The following is a 21254-nucleotide window of genomic DNA, read 5'->3' on the forward strand; positions in this document are numbered from 1 at the left end:
TACTAGGGACCTTGTATTACTTTTGTGTCTGTTTTGTAAAAATAAAATTTAACAAGGATTACCTTAAAAATACGTAAGCCTAATTTAACAGCTGAGAGGAAATCAGGTGTTGGGGTGTGAGCTAAGAACTCAAAGTGAAATCTTAATACCATCACTGATGCTGTTGGACAGCAGATGGCTGTGTAAAAAAGAATACTCTTTATCAGTGGTTATTGTTAATGCAGGAATAAACAAAGTTTTATCAGAGTGCTTCAATCAGCCCACCAACACCATACAAAAATAGTAAATAGTGATGTGATTCCATTGGGAAACATTCCTGCTCATTTGTACTGAAATGATAAATTTATTGATTTGTTGGAAAGTGCATCAATGTAAATGGTTTACATTGTAGATGACCTCTTCCTAAACTTTGTCAACGTCTCCAAGGTGACTCAAAATGTATGTTTCCGTATACCTCATAGTCTCAGACTTGAGAGGTATCGCTTACTTGAAGTCTGCAAGATAATACATCAACCTGTGTCCTTCAAATTCATCCATTTTTAAAAAGTCCACACAATCGAAACACTAACAGGTTATAGGTAATCATACCAAAATTCAACTCTACAAATTCAAACGAGTCTGTTTTCCAGGTCTTTACACCGGATTTACAAGTTTCATTGGAACATGTAAGCGCAAATTTTTTTTTTTTTTTTTTGTGGTCAACAATGAATGAAATGGCAGAAAATTAAACTAAGGTACATCGCTTTAAGTTCTTAAATTTCTTTTTTATAGTTCTGCAGCTGTTGACAGGGAAAAGTGCTTTGCAGTAGATGGAAAGGTTTTTTTTTTGTATGGGTAGCAAGGTGTGAACCATTCAAACAGTACAAAGTGGGCATGTACTGCATTAAAAAAAAAAATTAAAAAAAAAATACATATAATATTACACACATTTTCACAAGTAGGGACAGTCTTAAACACAGATCATAATATGACACAACCAACCAGACACCAAAACAATGCTTCAGAGGCCGGGATATAGTGTTTAGGACTACATAAAAAAAAAAAAAACTTGAAAAAAAATAACAAATATATATTTATAGTTTCTGTAACTGTTTTGTTCTCCCAATATGTTGAATAATTTATAAAATGTGTTAATTCAATTGGGATAATTGGCAGAAAATCCTTTTAAAATGGAACAACATACATTTATAATTTACCTACCAATTTCCTGTCTATTATAAACACATTGGATATTGAGTTTAGTGTCCATTTATTCAGTCCATAGTAAATGCAGACGAGACAAATGACAATACACTAGATTTTAAATGTAAGCAAGGCATAAACAACACCCACCTCTATTGTTTGAACATGTAAACACACTGGATCGGGGGGGAAATTATACATATCTCTGGCTTACACATTATGTACAGTTTCTCAAATGATCAACTTCTCAGTACCAACAACAACAAAAAAAATGCCTGTTTCATTCAACAAAGTCGAGCATTTTCAAAAGTTCAGTGCACATTTACTTTTTGACAAATGGGTAAAACTGATTTGTTGCCAAGTATATAAAGGGGATGAACTTTGTTTGAGTCATGTAGTGTTAAACTAAGATCGTAAAAAGCTGAGTAAGAGATTGTAACACATTTTACACACAATAGTAGCAATAGATTTGTAGCGTCATTATTTCTTGTTAATAAAATATTTTCAAAATATCACGTAAAGATAGGTTGTGTTCATCAATTTGGTTCGCAAAGTGTTAAAATGACGAGGAAAGGCACAATTGCAGACAATGTAACAGCAAAAGCAGTTCTTAAAAACACCAGGAATATATTAAGCAGTGGTTTGCATCTGTAAAGAAAACAAATAATGAAGTTCCAAATCTCTTCAGCTGTGGCAGTGATACTTAAATTTCTGTCCTATTGGGGGAAAAAACAACAACATTTTATTAGCTTGACTCACTTCTTGATAGAAACGTGCAGATTTTTTAAATATATTCCATAAAATACTTTAATATAGTCATAGTATTCTGGCAGGTGTCAGTGCAACAAAAGCAGTCATTGGAGAGAAAAAGCAAAACATTTCAGTCTGTTCCCCTTAGCAAATACACACATACACACGCACACAAAACCCAAAAGTGCAGTTCAGTTCTAATTCAATCAAGTTTTCATTCACATGTACTGGACTTGGACCAGGCCTCTGAGTTTGGTCTGCACTTCACCTCTACACATAGAAAGCATCAAATCGTACACGATCACATCAAAATTGGAAAAATATTTTCACAACATTGAGATTAGTGATTATAATTTCTTTGTAGTGCTTTCAAAACCAGGCAACAAAACCTGGCAGGGATATAAATGCAACGTTAAAGGTCTCATGTTCTGCTAAATTCACTTCTTCAAAGTCCACCCTTTACTTAGTTTGCTGCTCCACTTTTCAGACAGTGTTTGTTCACAGTCCCTCTCCCTGGTTGGTACCAAGTCCATTCTGTCTTCGGACCATCTCTCTTGTTTCAATCTCCTTCCAAACGTGTGAGGTACAATAAAGTGTCAGTTTTTAGCAGAAAGCTAAATCCAGAACCTTTTTTTTTTTAAGAGCATGCAAACAGAGGGCTAAATATGCTGTTTCCTGGACGTCCGTGCAGGTTTTAAGATCATTAATCGCACCAGGCTGTTTTTCCCGGTCTGAACATGGGTGCAACACAGGACCCTCACGGTTTCTAAATTTCATCACTGCTAAAGTGCACAAGAAGTGAAAGGTTTCATGTTGTGGGTAAATTTTAAGATTCTACCATGGCAATTTGTGCATCAGGTTTAATTCCTGGATTTCGGAGCAAGGCACATGTGGGGATGAAAGACTGCATTGGTTCTTCATCTACTTTAGAAGTACATTGAATTAAAAGTGCATTATAAATTGAATTTTATTCAAAGTGCTTTGAAAATAATAAGGACCACGATCACGATTAAAAAAAAAAAAAAAAAAAAGCTGTACCAGTTCTGTTTAGAATATTTCTAACAGTTCCATTTGATCAGTATTTCCTTTTGTTTTTTTTGATGCAGACCAAACCCGACCAGGTCCTTGTCTTGGTGTGAGTAATAAGCTCTCGGCGGGTTGTCAAACCCTTTGTCGCCTCAGTCAAGGATGTGCTCTCCGCGGACGATGTGCGAGGAAAACTCGTAGCGGTCCTGGCTGCGGTGGCCGCATATGTTGCACTCAAAGGGCCGGTGGAAGCCGTGGCAGCCCATGTGAATGGTGAACATGACGTGGTCCAGGAAGAGCACGCGGCAGTGGTCGCAGCGGAAGGAGCGCACCGCCCGGCCCTCGCCGTCCACCACCCGCAGGGCCTCCCTGGAGGTGGAGGAGGGCGTGGTGGGCGAGCTGGGGGTGGGCGCCGAGGCGGGGGGCTGCGGGACCGCGCCGTGGCCCCCGTCCTCCCGCTCCGCCTCCCGGTCTTTGGCGCGGCTCGGGCTGTGTCTGTCCCGAGCCCTGTGGTGGGCGATGGAGGTCTTCGGCGGCGGGTGGTGGTGGTGGTGATGGTGGTGGTGGTGGTTGTTGGAGAGCGAGTGGTGGTGACTGTTGCTGCTGCCGTTGTTGTTGCTGTAAAGGACGGGCGGCGGCGCCGTGCTGTTGCAGGGCTCGTCCGTCACGCTCTCCGTGTCGGTGGAGTCCTGGCAGCCGTTGCAGGGCGACGGCAGGTGACTTCGGCCCGCCGGCAGTTCTTCGTGGCCCTCTGCTGCCTCCCGGCCCCCCACGCCTGCGGCCGCCAGGACGGTCCGGGTGCCCGTGCAGTCCAGCCGGGGCCGCAGTTCCGGCAAACACGACGGGTGAGCGGCGGGCAGCTGCGGGGCCCTCAGAGTGTCGGACATCCCTCCGCCCCCGTTACCTGCCACAGCAGCCAACTCTCCGCCCACGCCGGTAAAGTGCGGGGCTTCGAGGTCCCCTGTGTGCATCTCGGTCTCTTTATCCAGACCAGCACTGAGCTCATAAGGTGCGTCTTCAAGGCTGAGGCGTGTGTGCTTCTGTCCTGCAACACATGAAGAAAATGATCAAAACAAAGGAAGAATATTACAATTGGGTGCAGCACAAGCAGCAGCCTGGTTGTTAATTTATTCTGAATGCATCAATTAGGTAACACACAGCTCAGCTGTTAACTTGCATTGAAAGCTAATGGCCTTGAGGCTTTGATCACTTTTTATAGAGCAGAACTCAATTGCCAATAGCCTTTGTGTGTTGTAGAAACACTATGAAAGTGAAACAATAAGCCAAGTCACACATTCATTTTGACATTTACCTTTTGAATTCACGCAAGGTTAAATCAGTTGGTTAGGACAAAAATGAAAAATAGCTCCTTGTCACAAAGGGAAGAACAGTGCAGTAAGTTGTGTCTTCACGTGCATCGAGCGCTGTTTTTACAGATGCACCAACCTATCCACGCTGAGACCAAATGCTCACCTACAAATTTTTGAGGTGTGGATCTCTTGCGTTTGGTGATGCTGTTGGCCAACCGATCGATAAATGCCATCTTATCTGAGGAGGGTTGCAGAAAAGAGTCTGGTATAAACTCTAACTCTCTCATCTCCTCTCCTGCACACAGTACACAGAATGGCACAGTTATTTTAGGGGCCTACTATCATTTTAACAACATTCAGATGTCAAAGTGAGAGGCAGTGTGTTACGCTATCAAAGAGTGGCTTCCCTTTTGCAATCAAGTTATCAGCCTTGGGAATTTGCTGATGATCTGCATATCATTGCTGCAGATGCCACAAACGATACCTGTGTTCTGCAAGCTGGACGGCGGCTGAGACTCCAGACTCTGCAAATAGCTGTGGCAGCGCTCCCGGTGCTCCTCCAGAGTGCTCTGCTGCTTGTAGCTACGGCCACAATAACTGCACTTGTAAGGCTTCCCTACAGTTGGAGAGGACACTGGGGATAAAGAGGGGAAATGGCCTTGTTACAGTTGCTACACGCCATTAGAAAAGAGTAACGCAGAATAAGCCACTTTACCGTACAGTCTGAAATCTGCCCTACCTGCATGGGTGCGAAGGTGTCCAGTGAGTGCGTCCCGTCTCCGGCAGGCGTAGCTGCAGAAGGGACATTTGAAGGGCTTCTCGCCCGAGTGCAGCTTTATGTGGCGGAGCAGATTGCCCTTCTGAGTGAAGGATGCTCCACACTGATTGCACTGAAAGGGTCGCTCACCTGCGAGTGAGAGCGCACCTGTTGACATAACATCCTTCAACTATCCCGTCAGCACTGTTCTTCACAGCAACTTGACATCAGAGATTATATGTAAATATATATATATACACACACACACACACACACACATACACATACACATACATATACATATATATATATATATATATATATATATATATATATATATATATATATATGTACACACACACACACACACACACACACACATACACATATATATATATACATATATATATATACACATACATATACATACATATATATATATATATACGTATACATACATATATATATATATATATATGTATGTATACGTATACATACATATATATATATATATATATATATACATATATATATATATATATATACATATATACATATACATATATACATATACATATATATATACATATACATATATATATATACATATACATATATACATATACATATATATATATATACATATACATATATATATACATATACATATATATATACATATATACATATATACATATACATATATACATATACATATACATATATACATATACATATATACATATACATATATATATATACATATACATATATATATATATATGTATATATATATATATATATATATATATATACATATATATATATATATACATATATACATAGATATACATATATACATATATGCATATATGCATATATACACATATATACACATATATATATATATATATATATATTGATTTATTGATTTAAGAGATTTGCCACTGTTAAACTGTTAAAAGGTTATAGCAAATACTGGAATGATATTTACTGGAAAAGTTAAAATAAACATTGTGAGGTATAAGATGGAGGAGAAGCCTCCGGCACACAGAACATTTGAATGTTACCCAGTTCTAATTACCGACAGTGACAGTGAAAAGGCAAATATTGCTAAATATGCTGTTATAGTATATTGCACATTTAGTCCTAATTTCAAAAGCTGGGTTTTGTAAAACTGACCAGAAGGAGGCAGCGAAAGAAAGGGTTAGCCATTCCAGACGCCAAGCTCGGCCCAGCAGGGCTCTCAGGCTTTACAGCAAAGGCTCAAACTGATCTTGAAGAGCGCTCTATAAACATTGACTCAAAGAATCACCTGTATGGCTGCGCTTGTGCACCATGAGGACATTGGGGCCGATGCAGATCATTCCACAGATGTCACACTTGAGCTTTCCATTTGGCATCCTGGTGGCTCCGGCGAGCAAGATGTCTGGATTGTTCGGTTCTCTGTAGGCTCGGACAGTTTCAGACTCTTGGTCTTGACCGCCTTCTTCTATCCGCTCTCCTCTTTCATCTTCGGTACTCCGATCTGGGTCTTCATCGCTGTACAGCTCCACTTTAATGGAGTTGGCTGAATAGGTAGGCAAAAACACAACAAAGCAAAAACTGTTGTGAATAAAAAGGCAATGATCAGCGTGTGGGCAGACTTGCAATATAAATGTAAAAATTAAATATTGCACATTGTGGGAAACCGTAGTCATGAACCAATACCAAAATCTTGTTATTTTTGCTGCAGTTGGCCACTTTCAGGCCAACAGAATAAGAGTTGACTCACTTTAAGCTAAAACCTTAACTCCATTTCTTTATAATGAATAAGAATAAAGTTTGGATCCATCTTACTGACCACTTAGGGAGCGACTGGGTGAGGTCTCCTTGCTGTTTGGGGTGCTCACTGTTGGCCCCCCAAGGGCACCACAAAACTCCCTTTCCAATGAAGAGTCTCCACTTGCTGCAGCCAAAATGGGGAAACGGCAATATTTATTATTATTATTATTATTATTATTATTATTATTATTATTATTATTATTATTATCATTTTTGTATCCTTAATAAAATGCCAACATTTGAAGTTGAGTATCATTGATGACAGAAGTTCTACCTGATACATAAGACCGGCCATTGCAGTCATCAACATCCATCCTAGTAGAGGGTGAATCCTAGAATAACATTTACAGAAGTTATGTTGTGCTTAAATAACGGATATTATGAACACACTCAATCACAACTTTGCTCGGAGTATATTATCCCTTTTTCACTGGAACCCTAACAAATAAAGAAACAAGATGCATAAGTTGATGAAGGTGTGGCTCCACATGATACACTTTGTAAAATGAAAACACGGGAGAGAAAGAGAGGTTGTTAAATTTAACTTGAGGCAGCGGTGCGGCATTGAGGTAACCTAAGTTTACGGTTCGGCCTTTTAGTGGCTAATGTTAGCTGTATGTAACGGTAATGTATTTAGCCAAGTTAGCAACACAGTTTACCATGTACATCGGATAACAACATGATCGAATAGTCTATATTTGAACTATTTTGTTGGTGGCGCACGACAGCTAATGCTGAGTTGTGACATTAAGTGGCTGTCGGAACAATGTTTTGGTCTCTGTCAAGCGCCGCGATTAACGCTAGCATTAACAGGCGACGCTAGCCTCAACTAATTTGGCCAGCTAGCAAAATGTTTCCTAAACGGTTGCTATGGCACCCAGCGCCACCAAATGTTAGGCTAGTGATCGCAGCGTTAGCTACCAAGCTATCCAGCCCCGCCAGCTCTCCCATAAGCCTTGAAGCAAAAACAATTACAATACAACGCGGTGGAGGGAGTTCAAAGTTAAAGTACCTTGAACGTTATCAGATAGCCAAAGCAGTGGTCTGATTACCTTTTGCTGTCACGAACGTTTTAATGAGGTTATTGTGTATTTTCATCTGCCTATTTATGACGGCATCATCTCCTGGCAGCGTTCACCTATAAAGCTGAAAACCATTTCCGTTCACATCCTAATTGTAGTCACTGCGTGTGGCGGGTGGTGGCAGTAATCGGGGCTGAGGGGGCAGCCGCGGTGGTGAAGAAGAAGAAGAAGAAGAAGAAGAAAAGAAGAAGAAGAAAAGAAGAAGAAGATTTTTTTATTTTTTACAACCACGTTTTATTTACAATAATTACAGCAAGAAATTCTGTTTATTTTTGCAAAAATATAAACTTGCCTAAATTATAGGACGATGTGATTAACACACACACACACACACACACACACACACACACACACACACACACACAAACAATTATACATGCGTCCATACTTCAATCAACCAATCAACCAATCAATCAGTCAGTCAATCAATCAGTCAGTCAGTCAGTCAGTCAGTCAATACAACCCGAGATGAAACATTTCATCCTTTAGTCTGTCAGAAAAAAAAGTATTTTACACAGATTGTTTTAGTAGCAACAAAGGTTATGGCATGGTACGGTTGCATCAATACTTTAAACCTCTTCCATTCCAACAATGAAATGTAAAGGCTGCCACAGGCCTGCACCACCAATACATTTAGTGGTTGTAATTTAAAAAAAACAACCAACAACAACATTCTGATTCTGTCAGTTTACAGCAGGGACACTGGTTGGACACAGCAGGGTTGATGATTGAAATAAAAGTGTTTGACGCAATAGCACAATGTAGAATCCTCCATTGTAAGTGTCACATTCTTTTCTTAAGAGAGTATTTTTTGTTAAGCACTTTCACCAAAGCCTCACGGAACATCTTGTTGTTGACACTGTTCAGGTTAATCACCGCCTTTCCTAGAAGACGGCTCCCTCGTCAACTTTGCAGGAAAGGGTCTGAAGAAGAGGAGGAGGAAGAAAATGACATGAGAAAAAAAGTAAATGTAGAAATTATTCTGTCAGCTACTCGTCTAGAAATATGTTAACTGAAGACCCTCCCCACCCACCCACCCAAATGGTCCGTTGATTCCCACCTTCTTTTTGTATTCATGCTTTGTTCAAAATTTAAATCTGGACAAAACTGGATGCTTGGTTATTACAACACGTAAGGTCAACGCTGACGGTACTTTTGCTGTGTCATCAAAATATGTGTATATGTTCACTTTATTAATTTAAAAACATTTGCTTATTTTTTTTTATGCCTTGTTTATTATTGGCCCTTTTCTGAGATGACAATTGGTTCAACATAACAGACCGAGCACACAAAAGCACGGCATTAATATGCAAAGACACTTCGAAAAAAAAAAAACACGGCCAAAACACAACAACATGTTGACCAGAACACAAAGTTTACTGGTAACTACGACCTGAGGAGAAATCCAGAATATACCAACTAGCAGTAAACCCCCAGGCAGACGCCACACGCTGAACAATGCGCGTCCTCGTCACCTGTGACGTAACCTGGGTTTTTACGACGGCGTGCTCGTTCAACAGTCAGCAACACTTTCCGTCAGTTTCGTTTGCAAATCGCGTTCGCGTTGAAGTAGCGGTTTATCGTCTTCCGTTTCTGTTGAAATGACAAATTGAGTATTTACACCCTTTGGTTGGTCCTCGTTTTTGTAAGATAACACAAGGACTCTTGTTATTATTATTATTATTATTTTTTTGAAAAGTACAAGGTGTACTCGTTCAACGTAAACTGTGAACTTCCAGCGCGAGGCCCAGCGGAGAGCTCGAGCGACCACTCCAAAAGTTTGTTGTTGTCACGTGATGTGAGACGAACGTGGCGATAAAAGTTTGTTTGGATAGTTTCATTAGGGTGGCGTACTGCATCGTCAGAGTCGATTAACATATCGTTCGAGGTTTCGTTCAGTATTATGCCTCAACCAAAACATCGAAAGATTGCTGTTATTGGCTACAGGTCTGTCGGTGAGTAAAGAACACGATCTCATGCACGGCTAATGTCCGTAGCTAGCCTGCTAACTATCGAGCTAAGCTAGTAGGCTAGCGCCTTGGCTTTGTTTTCATTCTGCACGCAACTTAAGACTACACCGGTAGAAATAAGTAACATTTGTTTAGACTACCTCTTGGTCCTCGTTACCACTAATACGTTTTTTTTCCGAAGTAAAAACCCAAACACGGTATAAGCTGTATTTACCCTTTAAGTGTTATCTGTTCCCGGTTGTTGTTGTTGTTGTAAAGTTTGCTCAACCAGTTCCATAGGTTCGAGTCCATGTTAAGCCCACGGTTTTTCTTAGTGTGAAACTAATAAAGTCTGTGTGACAGTCTGTTATGTTAGATTGTGTAACTAGTAAATATAGGGACGATTGAGATCATTTGAGGGAACAATTTGTTAAAATGGAAAGAAAACTTTTATTCAACCGAAGGAACATTTTAGTGAAATTGAGGTTACAATTTGTTAAAGACACGTTATGATGAAATTATTTGATTATTACTCCCATTATTGTTTTTTTTTTTTCCCTTTAACTTTTTTCCTTGTTGCTCTTTTACAGGCAAGTCATCACTTGTTATTCAATTTGTTGAGGGGCAGTTTGTTGACTCCTATGACCCCACCATTGAAAACAGTATGTACCACATGTTTCTTTAAATATAGAAATTTTAATTAATACTAACTTGTTGGTAAGAAATGTGTAACATATGGCTTCCCTTCCAGCCTTTAACAAATGGGTATCTGTGAATTCACAAGACTTCAATCTTCAGTTGGTTGACACAGCTGGACAGGTGAGATTCTTGTCCACCCATTGCGTTCAAAGTGTCACCACCCAACTTGCAGTAAATTCTAAAGTGCAAACCCTAACATTTGCCTCGGGGGGGGGGGGGGGGTTGCTGAACACTAATTTATTGTCTGATGACAGTCTGCTTTAACACATTATTACACTCCTCTGTTTGTAGGATGAGTATTCAATTTTTCACCATTCCCACTCAATGGACAACCATGGATATGTCCTTGTTTATTCAGTTACTTCTATGAAAAGGTGAGTGCACTTGTGTGCTCTCTTCCTGTCTAAATGAACATTAAAGGTAATATTACCAACCACATTATTTCCTTCAGCCTATGTAAATCTAGTATTTTAATTAGGTGTACACTATGCGTTATTCACAGACTGGATCAACTGAATGATAATTATTTGCTCTGTCGACAGGCAGTGCTGGTAAACGGTAAACATTACTTATTTTTCATGTCTTTTTTTTATTATTAGTTTTGAGGTTGTGAAGTCTCTTCACGACAAGCTGCTAGACCTGGTTGGAAAGATTCAGTGAGTTTTCTTTTTTTTTCTTTCTGTCTTTATCATTTAAAAAAAACAACTCCTGTTTTGGTGGTAATACTAATTTTTAAATTGTTTTTTTTCAGGGTTCCAACTGTTCTTGTTGGAAACAAGAAAGATCTCCACATGGAAAGGTAAAATACTGATTCGAGTAGAGAAGAAGATAAACTTAATGTTTAAATGTCGGCAGGTATCTGTGTTTATGGCGAGAAGTCTTGACATATTTTTAGACGTTAAAAAACGTACAACTTCCTCATGAAAGACTGAGGCACCAAATGTTTGTATAAAATGTAAGAAAAGAATAAACACTTGTCATGCGTCTCTACCTGTAATATATTTAGTTTAGGTTCTGTTTACTAATAGTTGAGCTGACACCTAAGTTTGATTTAGTCCATACGAGCAAACATTTAGTTACGTGGTTTCTTGTATACATATTAAGCTTAAATATGTTTTTTCCCTGCATTCATTACTTCAGAGTTTCATTCCATTGTTTCAGGGTTATTCAGGCAGAAGAGGGGAAGAAGCTTGCCGACTCCTGGGGTGCTGCATTCATGGAATCTTCAGCTAAGGAAAATGAGGTAATCATGGATGTGTAGTTTGAATATCAGCTTTTTTTGTACACTTGACATATTTTCCTAAAGGCAGAATCCCCTTTTAATGAGCCATTGAAAATTCCTACAATGCAGACCGCTGTGGAAATTTTCAAGAGGATCATTTTGGAGATTGAGAAAGCGGATGGAAACGCACCTCCAGTGGAGAAAAAGTGTGCTGTGATGTAAAGGTGTATCCAGGACATCACTGAGCTGATGAGCTTAAGACAAGAGGCACAATTTCACCTGCTTGCCAGTGACCTTACCAAGACACTGCAGTGGACCTTTTCTGTTCTATTGTAGTTCCAGTTTATATTCGATAGCAAAGCAACTGCCCTGACGGCTGGAAAAGTATTTGGTTATTGCAACCACAGGGAGAATTGTCTGATCACACGATTAATTTTTTGTTTTGGACATCGTCTTGCTTTGGTTTTTCCTGAAATCATGTTTCACAAGGGTACAGTCTCAAAACTCTCCTATTCTATTTCTTTCCTGACAAAAATGTCTCTCTTTTTTTGAGAATATTACCATCACTAAATTCTATATTTGAGATTTGAGGACAGTGACTCACATGTCATCTTCCTGTTTTTGTTTGTTTGTTTGTTTTGAAGGACACAATTAGAGGCGGCCATTTTTCTTTCCAGCACGTCTGTCTTCACAGTCACGGACAGCTGTGGTACACATTGCTTTAAATGTGGTGTTTAGAAGTCAGCACGTCCTCACCGATGGTGGATTCACTTTGTGAGCATCCATTTGTGAAATGACGCAGTTACTTCACTGTGAATTTATTATTCCTTTCCCTGTATTTTCTTTTCTTCTTTTCAGCATTTAATTTTCAGTTACCCTTTGAACAATCGCGTTCGACCGTCTTTACTCTGGAAGAAAATCTTTTATATCTACAAAGTCAAATTTTTGAAGGCCCACGGTATCATCACATTAAAGGGATCAATTGGCACGACATAAGAAAAATGCTAATGTGTGTTTTAAGTGTTAATATCTCCTTTTTCATATTATTTGCTCATGATAGGCATTTGTATGCATGTACAAATACGAACTGGCAGTAAGGAAGATGTGAATTCAAGTGGCAAATCGAAGTACTGCATTTTTATTTTTATTTTATTCTGTTTAAACTTCTGTCTAGCCAGTTGATCCTTCTAAATCAGACACGTTGGGTTTAAAGCTCTTGTCCCCAGAAGTTCAGTAATGTTGCTTCTACAGATAAATTGCATAACATCAACCACAATAAAAACACATCTTATAAACGGCTGTTAGAAAGGTAAAGTATGGGTTTGGGTAGATATTTGGTGTTCATTGCCTTTGGCATTTTATACAATAAATATTGTATCATAGGGGTTAGTTTGATTAGTGTTAAATCTTGAGTGGTTGATATTTGCTCTCCCGATCTTCCTCGTGATGAAAATTTATTGTGGAAATTGAGCTGACCTTTTTGAATTGTTTAAAGACTGCTTAAGACCCTTAAAATTGCATTAGGCCACAGGGATTTAAGCAAGGTTTAACCCAAGGATTTGAATTTGATGTTCATCTCAGCGTTATACAAACAAGTATGATTTGTATTTTAACCTCATGATCACTGTTAAATGCTTGAGTTACTTTAGGAATTATTATCCAAACCTGTTTGCGTTCTATAGACGTGATGGAAAATTCTCCCTTGTAATTATTGTTCCATATGAACTGGGTAGATATAAACTATATCAATGGCTTTGCTGAGTTCATAGTTGACTGCTCGGGGTCTAAGGGAAGCTGTGGATGCTGTGTCTCGTGCCTTATAGTTTTTCATACTGCTCCATGTGCATCCTTTTTTGGATCAAGGTGCTGTAAAAGGGGGTTTTCGTCCCTCTGCTGACTTGATACTACGATGCAGGATGTGCCATGCACCTGAATACAAATGCATTGATTCAGAAACCTTGCTGTAAACAGTTTTGTATATAAATAAATCTGTTACTCGTCTGCTTGTCGATGTGTCTCTTGGTTCTTGACTACACACAGTAAGTTGTTAAGGTATCCAAACATTGCCTCTTGTATTGCTCAGTGCCACTGGGCTATCGTGAAGTAGCAGCGCTACAGTTACAGTCTTTGATGTCATACTTTGACTTTACTGCAAAGTCACTTCGCCAAAGTTGTGGTCGCTCCGAGGTCCGCGGTGTGCGGTTTGATCCAGCCTTGGGATCGTGTCGACGGCAAGGTAGTGACAGCCTTATTGGCTGTGTACAATACACTTCAGCCATTCAACTTGTTTGTTGCAAGTTGTAGCGGAAACCCGCTTGACCCTGCCTCTTTGTGCAGAAACCCGGTCAGAGGAAGGCTACACGGCGAATGGAACATGGAGTGTGTAAGTTAACGCGCACGGAGTTATGAGTTTACCTTGGCTATGCGATAATGTTTGCTTACGTCGCTAAGTTCATCAGTGACATTTTACGAAATGCTAACGATAGCAGCTAGCGGATAACTAGCTTAAGCGAGGCAGGAGAAGAGCAGACAAACGTACGCGCCGTTTCAGATTACTATCAGTGTACGTCTCCTGTCGGTGCCGTATTTATAGCACGTTTATTAATTAAATACGACGACTCTACACAGTGTGGCCGAGCCAGTACTGGCATGAGAGTCGTACTCGGAATAAAAGTAATTTAACCGGAGTGTTCACCTTAACGCATTACCTCCGGTATAGCTTTAGTGCTAAGGCTCGGCTAAACGTCATTAGTTATTCGTGGCTGTGTGATATTGTCTCAAAAATGTACTATTGTCACTAAGATCTCAAATTAAACGTATACCAAGGAGTGAATACTTTGTGCTTAATTGTGTCACCCTCACGACGTTGCCTAAACAAACACTGCCTAGTGTTGGTCCGGCGGAAATGTCGTGAACTTGTAAAGTTTCGCCATCGGTATCTACTGTAATCCCCTTAACATTATAACTTAACAATGCCGCAGTCACAGTTTATGGCCATTGTCCTGATGAAAGGACACAAAGGTTGTGAATCTCATACATACATTTCTTTGTCTTGGTAATGACACAACGCACTTGAAACCTTCCAATCCTAAAAAACAAAACAAAAACGTTAACATAACATAATAATAACAATAATAATAATAATAATAATAATAATTATAATTATAATTATAATAAAAAGTTTTTGCAGGCTGATGTATGAAATAATATATATATAATGTGTGGACTATATGGTTTTACCCTTTTATCATCTTTAGATCTCAGTAACCATTGAGGACCTTGAGGGCAAAAAGGAGACCGTCCCTGAGGGTGAATTTGATTATTGATTAAACACTCATATCATATCTTCAGATCATAGTAAGAAACACTTTAACTTCCAAGAATCGAAATTAAATATATATTTCACTTCTTCAGACCCAGAGCATAATGTGTACACCAGGTTTATGAAGTCTCATCGATGTTATGACCTCGTACCCACCAGTTCCAAACTAGTTGTGTTTGATACGTCCCTTCAGGTAAAAAGCTTGATTCTAAAGAAAAATTGCCATTCAAATGCAATTTGAAAATTGATTGTGTATTGAAACCTATTTTTATAGGTCAAGAAAGCATTTTTTGCTCTTGTATCGAACGGGGTTAGAGCCGCTCCTCTCTGGGACAGTAAGAAGCAGTGCTTTGTTGGTAAGCAGCACTTTTGTTCCTTTCTCAATAAAAAAAAAAAAAAAGTTAAACCAAATGGTGTTTTAAAAATGCCTTGTTTTCTTCTTGTATGTCAACAGGTATGCTGACTATCACAGACTTTATTAACATCCTCCATCGCTACTACAAATCCCCATTGGTAAGATAGCAGATGCATATTTAACCTACGTAAATTGATATATAGTGTCTCCAAGCAGAGGCTGCTGACTTTGAGATCCAGTTCCAGTTATCAAACAATTCTTTTTCAGGTTCAAATATATGAATTAGAAGAGCACAAAATTGAAACATGGAGAGGTGAGAACTTTTAAAATCTTTTGTGCTCGGGTCGTCTTTTATTCTGGCATTCTTGAGGACGAGGTCTTGAACAACTTTGTCAATTGTTTTTACACCAGAACTGTACCTTCAAGACTCTTTCAAGCCTTTGGTCAGCATATCTCCGAATGCAAGGTAGGTTTTTATTATTTTTTAAATTCGCAAATACAGTATATGCAAGTTTAAGTTTTGTAGTCCTTGCCATAACCCACAGCGTACCATGCTCATAGTCATTTAATTGGCTCTTTTTGTCCCCTGTCACAGTCTGTATGATGCAGTATCATCACTGTTGAAGAACAAGATCCATAGGCTTCCTGTGATTGACCCCCTGACAGGAAACACACTTTACATCCTTACACACAAGAGGATTTTAAAGTTCCTAAAGCTTTTTGTGAGTTCCTTTAACTTTCTCCTAATTGGTTACTTCATTAATAACTCAAGATAAACTGACATTTCATTCCTCCCACAATGTCTCCTCCTTGCATTTTAGATATCAGAGATGCCAAAGCCTTTGTTTTTGAATCAAACCTTAGAGGAGCTCAACATTGGAACGTTCCGAAACATTGCGGTGGTTCGTGCAGACACGCCGCTGTACACCGCCCTGGGTATTTTTGTTGAGCAGCGAGTGTCTGCGCTGCCAGTTGTGGATGACAAAGGTATTTGGACCTGTTTTAATGACTTCTTGGGGATTTTTTCCTCCGAATAACATTTTGCAGTTTTTGTGTCTTTGCTGATGGTCCGCCTTCCTGTCCCTCTCTAGGTCGGGTGGTGGACATATACTCCAAATTTGATGTTATAGTGAGTTGCTGTCCATCAGAGTCTACTTGTGAATTTATTATTGGCATTTTTCTGCTTCTCTGCAAAAAAAAGTGTGTTTTCACCTGATGGCTTTTCTTATAGAACCTGGCCGCAGAGAAGACGTACAACAACCTGGATGTGACGGTGACTAAAGCCTTGCAGCACCGCTCTCAGTACTTTGAGGGGGTGCTGACCTGCAATCGGCACGAGACACTCGAGGCCATCATCAACAGGCTCGTGGAGGCCGAGGTGAGAATCACCTGTTGTCATGTGCCCGGAAAATAGCTGTTTCCTGGTCTAAGTGTCGCTATTTCATCTCTGTTTATAAAACAAACGGGGCTTTAAATGTTATCGCAGAAGTAGCCACAGCTGCCGCTAGCTTTGGAGCTGCCTTTTGCCGTAAAAAGTTAATTCCTCTGATAAAGAACATAAATACTGTGAATATATTAAGGTAAGAGTACAGATGCCTGTATGCCAGTTCTCAGCATGTTCTCAGCGTGTCATCTAATAAACTCATTAAAACTAATAATAATTTCACATTATTGTGTAAAAATGGTTGAATATAATATTAAAAACTTTTTTTTTTTCGATTCTTACTAGCCAGGATGTAATAAATCAATAGATAGCTAACAATATACATGTCTCTGTTTCATGCTGATAATGTGTCTGCCTGGTCATTTCCTTTGACCAAAGTGAGGTTGATGCTGTGTTTTCAGGTGCACAGGTTGGTCGTGGTTGATGAACAGGATGTGGTGAAGGGAATCGTGTCCCTCTCAGATATTCTCCAGGCGCTAGTTCTGACTGATGAACACTGTGGTAAGTACAGTCATATGGCGGTGCAGTAGTTTGCATTCGATAGATCAGAAGTACTCAAAATATGCCGTGTCATCTTCTATTTTTCTTCCCACAGCCACAGCCTGAGCGACTGAAAGCACAGAAGGGCTGCGCATTTCTGAAAGGTGGTCAAAACAAGTAAAAAAAACAAAAAGAGCAGGCAATGCCTGGACAGTCATTTGCAATTGATTCCTGTGAAACAAATGGTTTTCAACTTGTCTATCCAAAATTCCAAAAGCAAACACAATGGTGTGAAGTTTTATCCACCAGGCAAGAGCCCTGAAGAGAGGAGCCTTTCAGGAAGAGCAGGCGTCAGTGTCACTATTTTACTTGTTCGGGATGAAGGACGCAGTGGAGGACCGTTGGCTCTGACTTTGATTGTAAATAATCAATTACGTAAACAAATGAATCAGTTGATAGCCAATGGATACTGATTCGCCTGTATTGCCTTTAGTTGGCAGCATTCCACTTCTATAGTAAGGCAAATTCTGAAGCACAATTTTAAACACTGTAACTTCCATAAATCAACATTTAATAAGTGTCATTTCGTCAGGTCACATTGAATTGAGCCCTTCAACTGTGCTGTCCGAGTAACAGGCTGAGCTGATCCTTCAGCATTCAGCTTGTTTAGGGTTAATGTGCAGGCAGAGGGTTGATCTCACATCATCTGCATCCGGATAAACTGCACTTTAAAAAAGAAAAAACTTTCCAGACATGGTTACTGAACTATTTATCCATAGGTATGTGCCATGCATACAGTATGTAAAACCAGCTACGTTCTAGCTTTGTGTGTATATTGTTCTAATGTTTCGCAATACACACTACAACTTGGAGGCGACCTGTGATGTGTAGTTCTGTTTTGTAGGCAATGCCGCTTGGTTTATGGTCAGTCTAAATTTCGAAAAGTTAGCGTCTGTTTTTTTTTTTTATCTTCAGACGCAGGTTTGTATCCGTGCAAAGGAGAAAAGATGTATCTCGACATTTCACTCCAAGATGATATATTTTCAAGGGCTCAGTTTGAAGTTGTTGTGTTAGTAATGTAGCAAATGAAACAAAACCTTAAAGGTCTTCCTAATTAAAATTCACTCTGCAGACGTCATTGCTCAATTCAGATTTTTTCCCCCCTAACAATTGGATTTTTTATTTTCATTTTGTCTGGCGGGGGGTTGTTCACATTAGAAATGAAATGCTATTAGCCTCTTGTGAATGATGTTACGGGCCTCACGGACTCAGAAAAATATGTAGTTCTCTGTGTTTACAGACAGAAACACAGATTAGATTAGATTAGATGTACTTTATTAATCCTTTACAGGAAATGAAATTGTCACAGCAGCAACAATCATTCAGTACCCTCAAGACACTTAGGTCACAAAAATAAAACCAGTCCGCCCACAACTAAAACCAACCAATATAATAAATAAATATTCACAAGCTTACACTTACATATAGACAATGAATAAAGCAATAAAAACCAGGCCAAGCAACGTGCAGGAGTGATTGAAGTGTTGAAAATGAGTACTGGGCTAACGGTTATTGCACATTAAAAAAGTCTGATGGCGGCCGGAAGGAAAGACTTTCTGTAACGTTTTCTTTCATCTTGGTGGAATCAGCCTGCCGCTGAAGTTGCTCTGCCAAAGAACTGCCAGGGCATGAAGTGGATGTTATTGTTCTTGATATGGTTCATCTTCCTGAGCATTCTCACTTCAGCCACCTGCTCAACCCAGTTCTGAGAGACACCGATGGTGGTGCTCGCCACAACAGTCTTGTAAAAAGAGCACGAGAGTGGTTTGCAGATATTAAAAGAACGCAACCTTCTTAAAAAGTACAGCCTGCTCTGCCCCCTTTTATTGACTGCCTCCATGTGGCTGGACCAGTCCAGCTCGTTGTCCAACAGTAAACCTAGTTACTTGTTGTGCGTTCCTTTATGGTCACATGACGAGGGTTACACCATTTGTTGTTAATGAAAACAGCGAGCCCCCCGCCTTTGCGCTTACCGGTTGCCGCACGATCCCTGTCTGCACGGATAGTCCTGAAGCCATAGATGCAGGTGATGGAGTCCGGAACAGAGTCCTTAAGCCAAGTTTCGGAAAAACACAGATGCGACTCAAGTCAGAGCGTCTTCATGAATTTCCAAGTTGTTGTGCGATTAGAGCCGACAAAATGACCAAACGATTTTCACCAAGTGACAGGGATAAGATTTCCCTTTTTTCCAGTAACCTGTTCCATTGTCTGCAATGCTTATTTTGTCCGAAGCATCATTTACGTCAGCAGGTCTCGCTTCCTCCACGGCAGAATTGTTGCACGTCAAAATTGTGAAATTCGGATCAAAAAGTGACATCGCATTGCAAAACATCAGATATATAGATATAGATATATGAAAGCAAAGACATTGAATTCATAGTTTGTGTCCAAACGTTTGACTGGTAGTGTGTATCCGATTAAGAATCACAGACCAAAGTGACCTGGGTCTAATTTGATAGAAAAAGAAAATATCAAATGTGTGCTGTTAAGGTGGTTATAAAAAAAAAAAAGTCTGCAGTGTGGACGTGGCCGGAGTGAGTGTAGAACGGCATTTGCAGGTCGTCTGTATGAGATGATGTGATCATTGTGCTTTATTCTGTGTGGATGCTCTCAATATTTATGGGTTTTATGTTTCGCTCGTTTGGCCATATTTTCACTTTGACAACTTTTGTCAGTTTTGATCGCCCACCCTCAATTTGGTCTTTTGGCATCATTCAATGAAAAACTTTCAAGTCGTTCCAAACATTTGAATTAATAATTCCAGTGGTTTGTCTGCTTCATGTTCTGATCTAAAGTCAGTAACGCCTGTACATAATGTTGATTTCACAGCCAGTCATGGTCACGTTAGTCATGTTGGAGGTTTATTCGACTGTTTGCATCAATTTTTGGGGACTTGGGCCGTATAAAATCAGTGTATACCAGCATTTCCTTCACTTTTCATTCGAATTCTGGAAAGCCACATATGGCGTTTTGATGTGTTAAAAAAAATCAAACGTACAACTGTATGAAAAACCACGTTTTGTACTAATCTGCATTGCGAGCATAATTTACATAATGAGCAATAAAGGTTCCTTGAGTTTTTCAACGTGAACATCTCATGTCCATGTGTAGCATTTGATTGTGAAACAAACTTGTGTTGGGTCATTCTGGCCTTTCTGGCCCCCTGCTGTTGCCTAACAGAGAAAACAGACTAAGAATAAAAACTGTAGGTGGCAGTAAAGTGATGATTTGGCTGCCGGCTGCCACTGTATATTCTGCGGAGACATTCAAACTGTATTGACACTGGAGTAAAACAAACACAACCTACTAATTAATATATTTCAGACGTACACAAAACAGTACTTCAATAAAATTATGACCAAATTTATAATTGACTTTTTTTTAATAGGATGATCATCGTGTATTTTGTAGAGCTCAATGGACAAGACCATGTAGAGGAGTGTTTCAAAGAATGGGCACATCCATGTACATGTTCATGGGTTAATAGTAGCAGGTAGTGATATTGTGGAGGAGAAAAACAATTATCCCTTCACCAACAAATGCTCTCATCAGGTTTTTTTGGTCTATTTACAATGTAATTTATTGCATTAAATATATATTATATATAATAATATATAAAATATTGCATTTCATTCTTTTTGTTTAAAACGGCATTTCAACATTAGTAGGCATTTTCTTTTTTTTAAAAAAGGAAAAAAAGACAGTTTGGAAAACAATTGCATTTATTACTCTATATAAGAAGGTACATGATTAAAGTCCTGAAAGGGTTTTACATGGATGCAGTTTTCTCTT

At 39.4% G+C, this 21254-nt stretch overlaps 3 protein-coding genes across 7 annotated transcripts; 2 read left to right on the plus strand and 1 right to left on the minus strand.

Annotated features, from left to right (window-relative positions):
• Positions 1–2666: 2666 nt before the first annotated feature.
• Positions 2667–8063, minus strand: LOC142895721 (zinc finger protein Eos-like). Of its 5 annotated transcripts, none has more exons than XM_076036962.1 (8): positions 7902–8063; positions 7124–7181; positions 6869–6973; positions 6341–6595; positions 5008–5193; positions 4753–4902; positions 4432–4506; positions 2667–4003 (listed from the first exon to the last, which is right to left on the minus strand). In XM_076036962.1, exons 2-8 carry the CDS (start codon positions 7161–7163, stop codon positions 3111–3113), a joined length of 1704 nt encoding a protein of 567 aa, XP_075893077.1. In that variant the 5' UTR covers positions 7164–7181; positions 7902–8063; the 3' UTR covers positions 2667–3110. The 5 variants fall into 5 exon arrangements, with proteins under 5 accessions (XP_075893077.1, XP_075893075.1, XP_075893074.1 ...); XM_076036960.1 differs by having other exon boundaries at positions 4432–4563; positions 7862–8063; XM_076036959.1 differs by having other exon boundaries at positions 4432–4563; positions 7902–8062.
• A 1387-nt stretch (positions 8064–9450) lies between these two features.
• On the plus strand, positions 9451–13810 carry LOC142895959 (GTP-binding protein Rheb-like). Its single transcript, XM_076037335.1, has 8 exons — positions 9451–9886; positions 10471–10542; positions 10632–10699; positions 10871–10953; positions 11179–11235; positions 11331–11378; positions 11741–11822; positions 11931–13810. Exons 1-8 carry the CDS (start codon positions 9835–9837, stop codon positions 12021–12023), a joined length of 555 nt encoding a protein of 184 aa, XP_075893450.1. The 5' UTR covers positions 9451–9834; the 3' UTR covers positions 12024–13810.
• A 179-nt stretch (positions 13811–13989) lies between these two features.
• prkag1 (protein kinase, AMP-activated, gamma 1 non-catalytic subunit) lies at positions 13990–20551 on the plus strand. Its single transcript, XM_076037334.1, has 13 exons — positions 13990–14184; positions 15059–15110; positions 15216–15316; positions 15398–15479; positions 15578–15636; positions 15746–15791; positions 15890–15944; positions 16074–16200; positions 16300–16465; positions 16570–16607; positions 16710–16856; positions 17324–17423; positions 17518–20551. The coding sequence occupies exons 1-13, from the start codon at positions 14176–14178 to the stop codon at positions 17526–17528; spliced, it is 993 nt and encodes a 330-aa protein (XP_075893449.1). The 5' UTR covers positions 13990–14175; the 3' UTR covers positions 17529–20551.
• The last annotated feature ends 703 nt before the right edge of the window (positions 20552–21254 follow it).

The sequence above is a fragment of the Nelusetta ayraudi genome, unplaced genomic scaffold (assembly GCF_046127955.1).
Source record: "Nelusetta ayraudi isolate G7.1 ecotype Tasmania unplaced genomic scaffold, CSIRO-AGI_Nayr_v1 ptg000050l, whole genome shotgun sequence".
Classification (NCBI taxonomy): domain Eukaryota; kingdom Metazoa; phylum Chordata; class Actinopteri; order Tetraodontiformes; family Monacanthidae; genus Nelusetta; species Nelusetta ayraudi.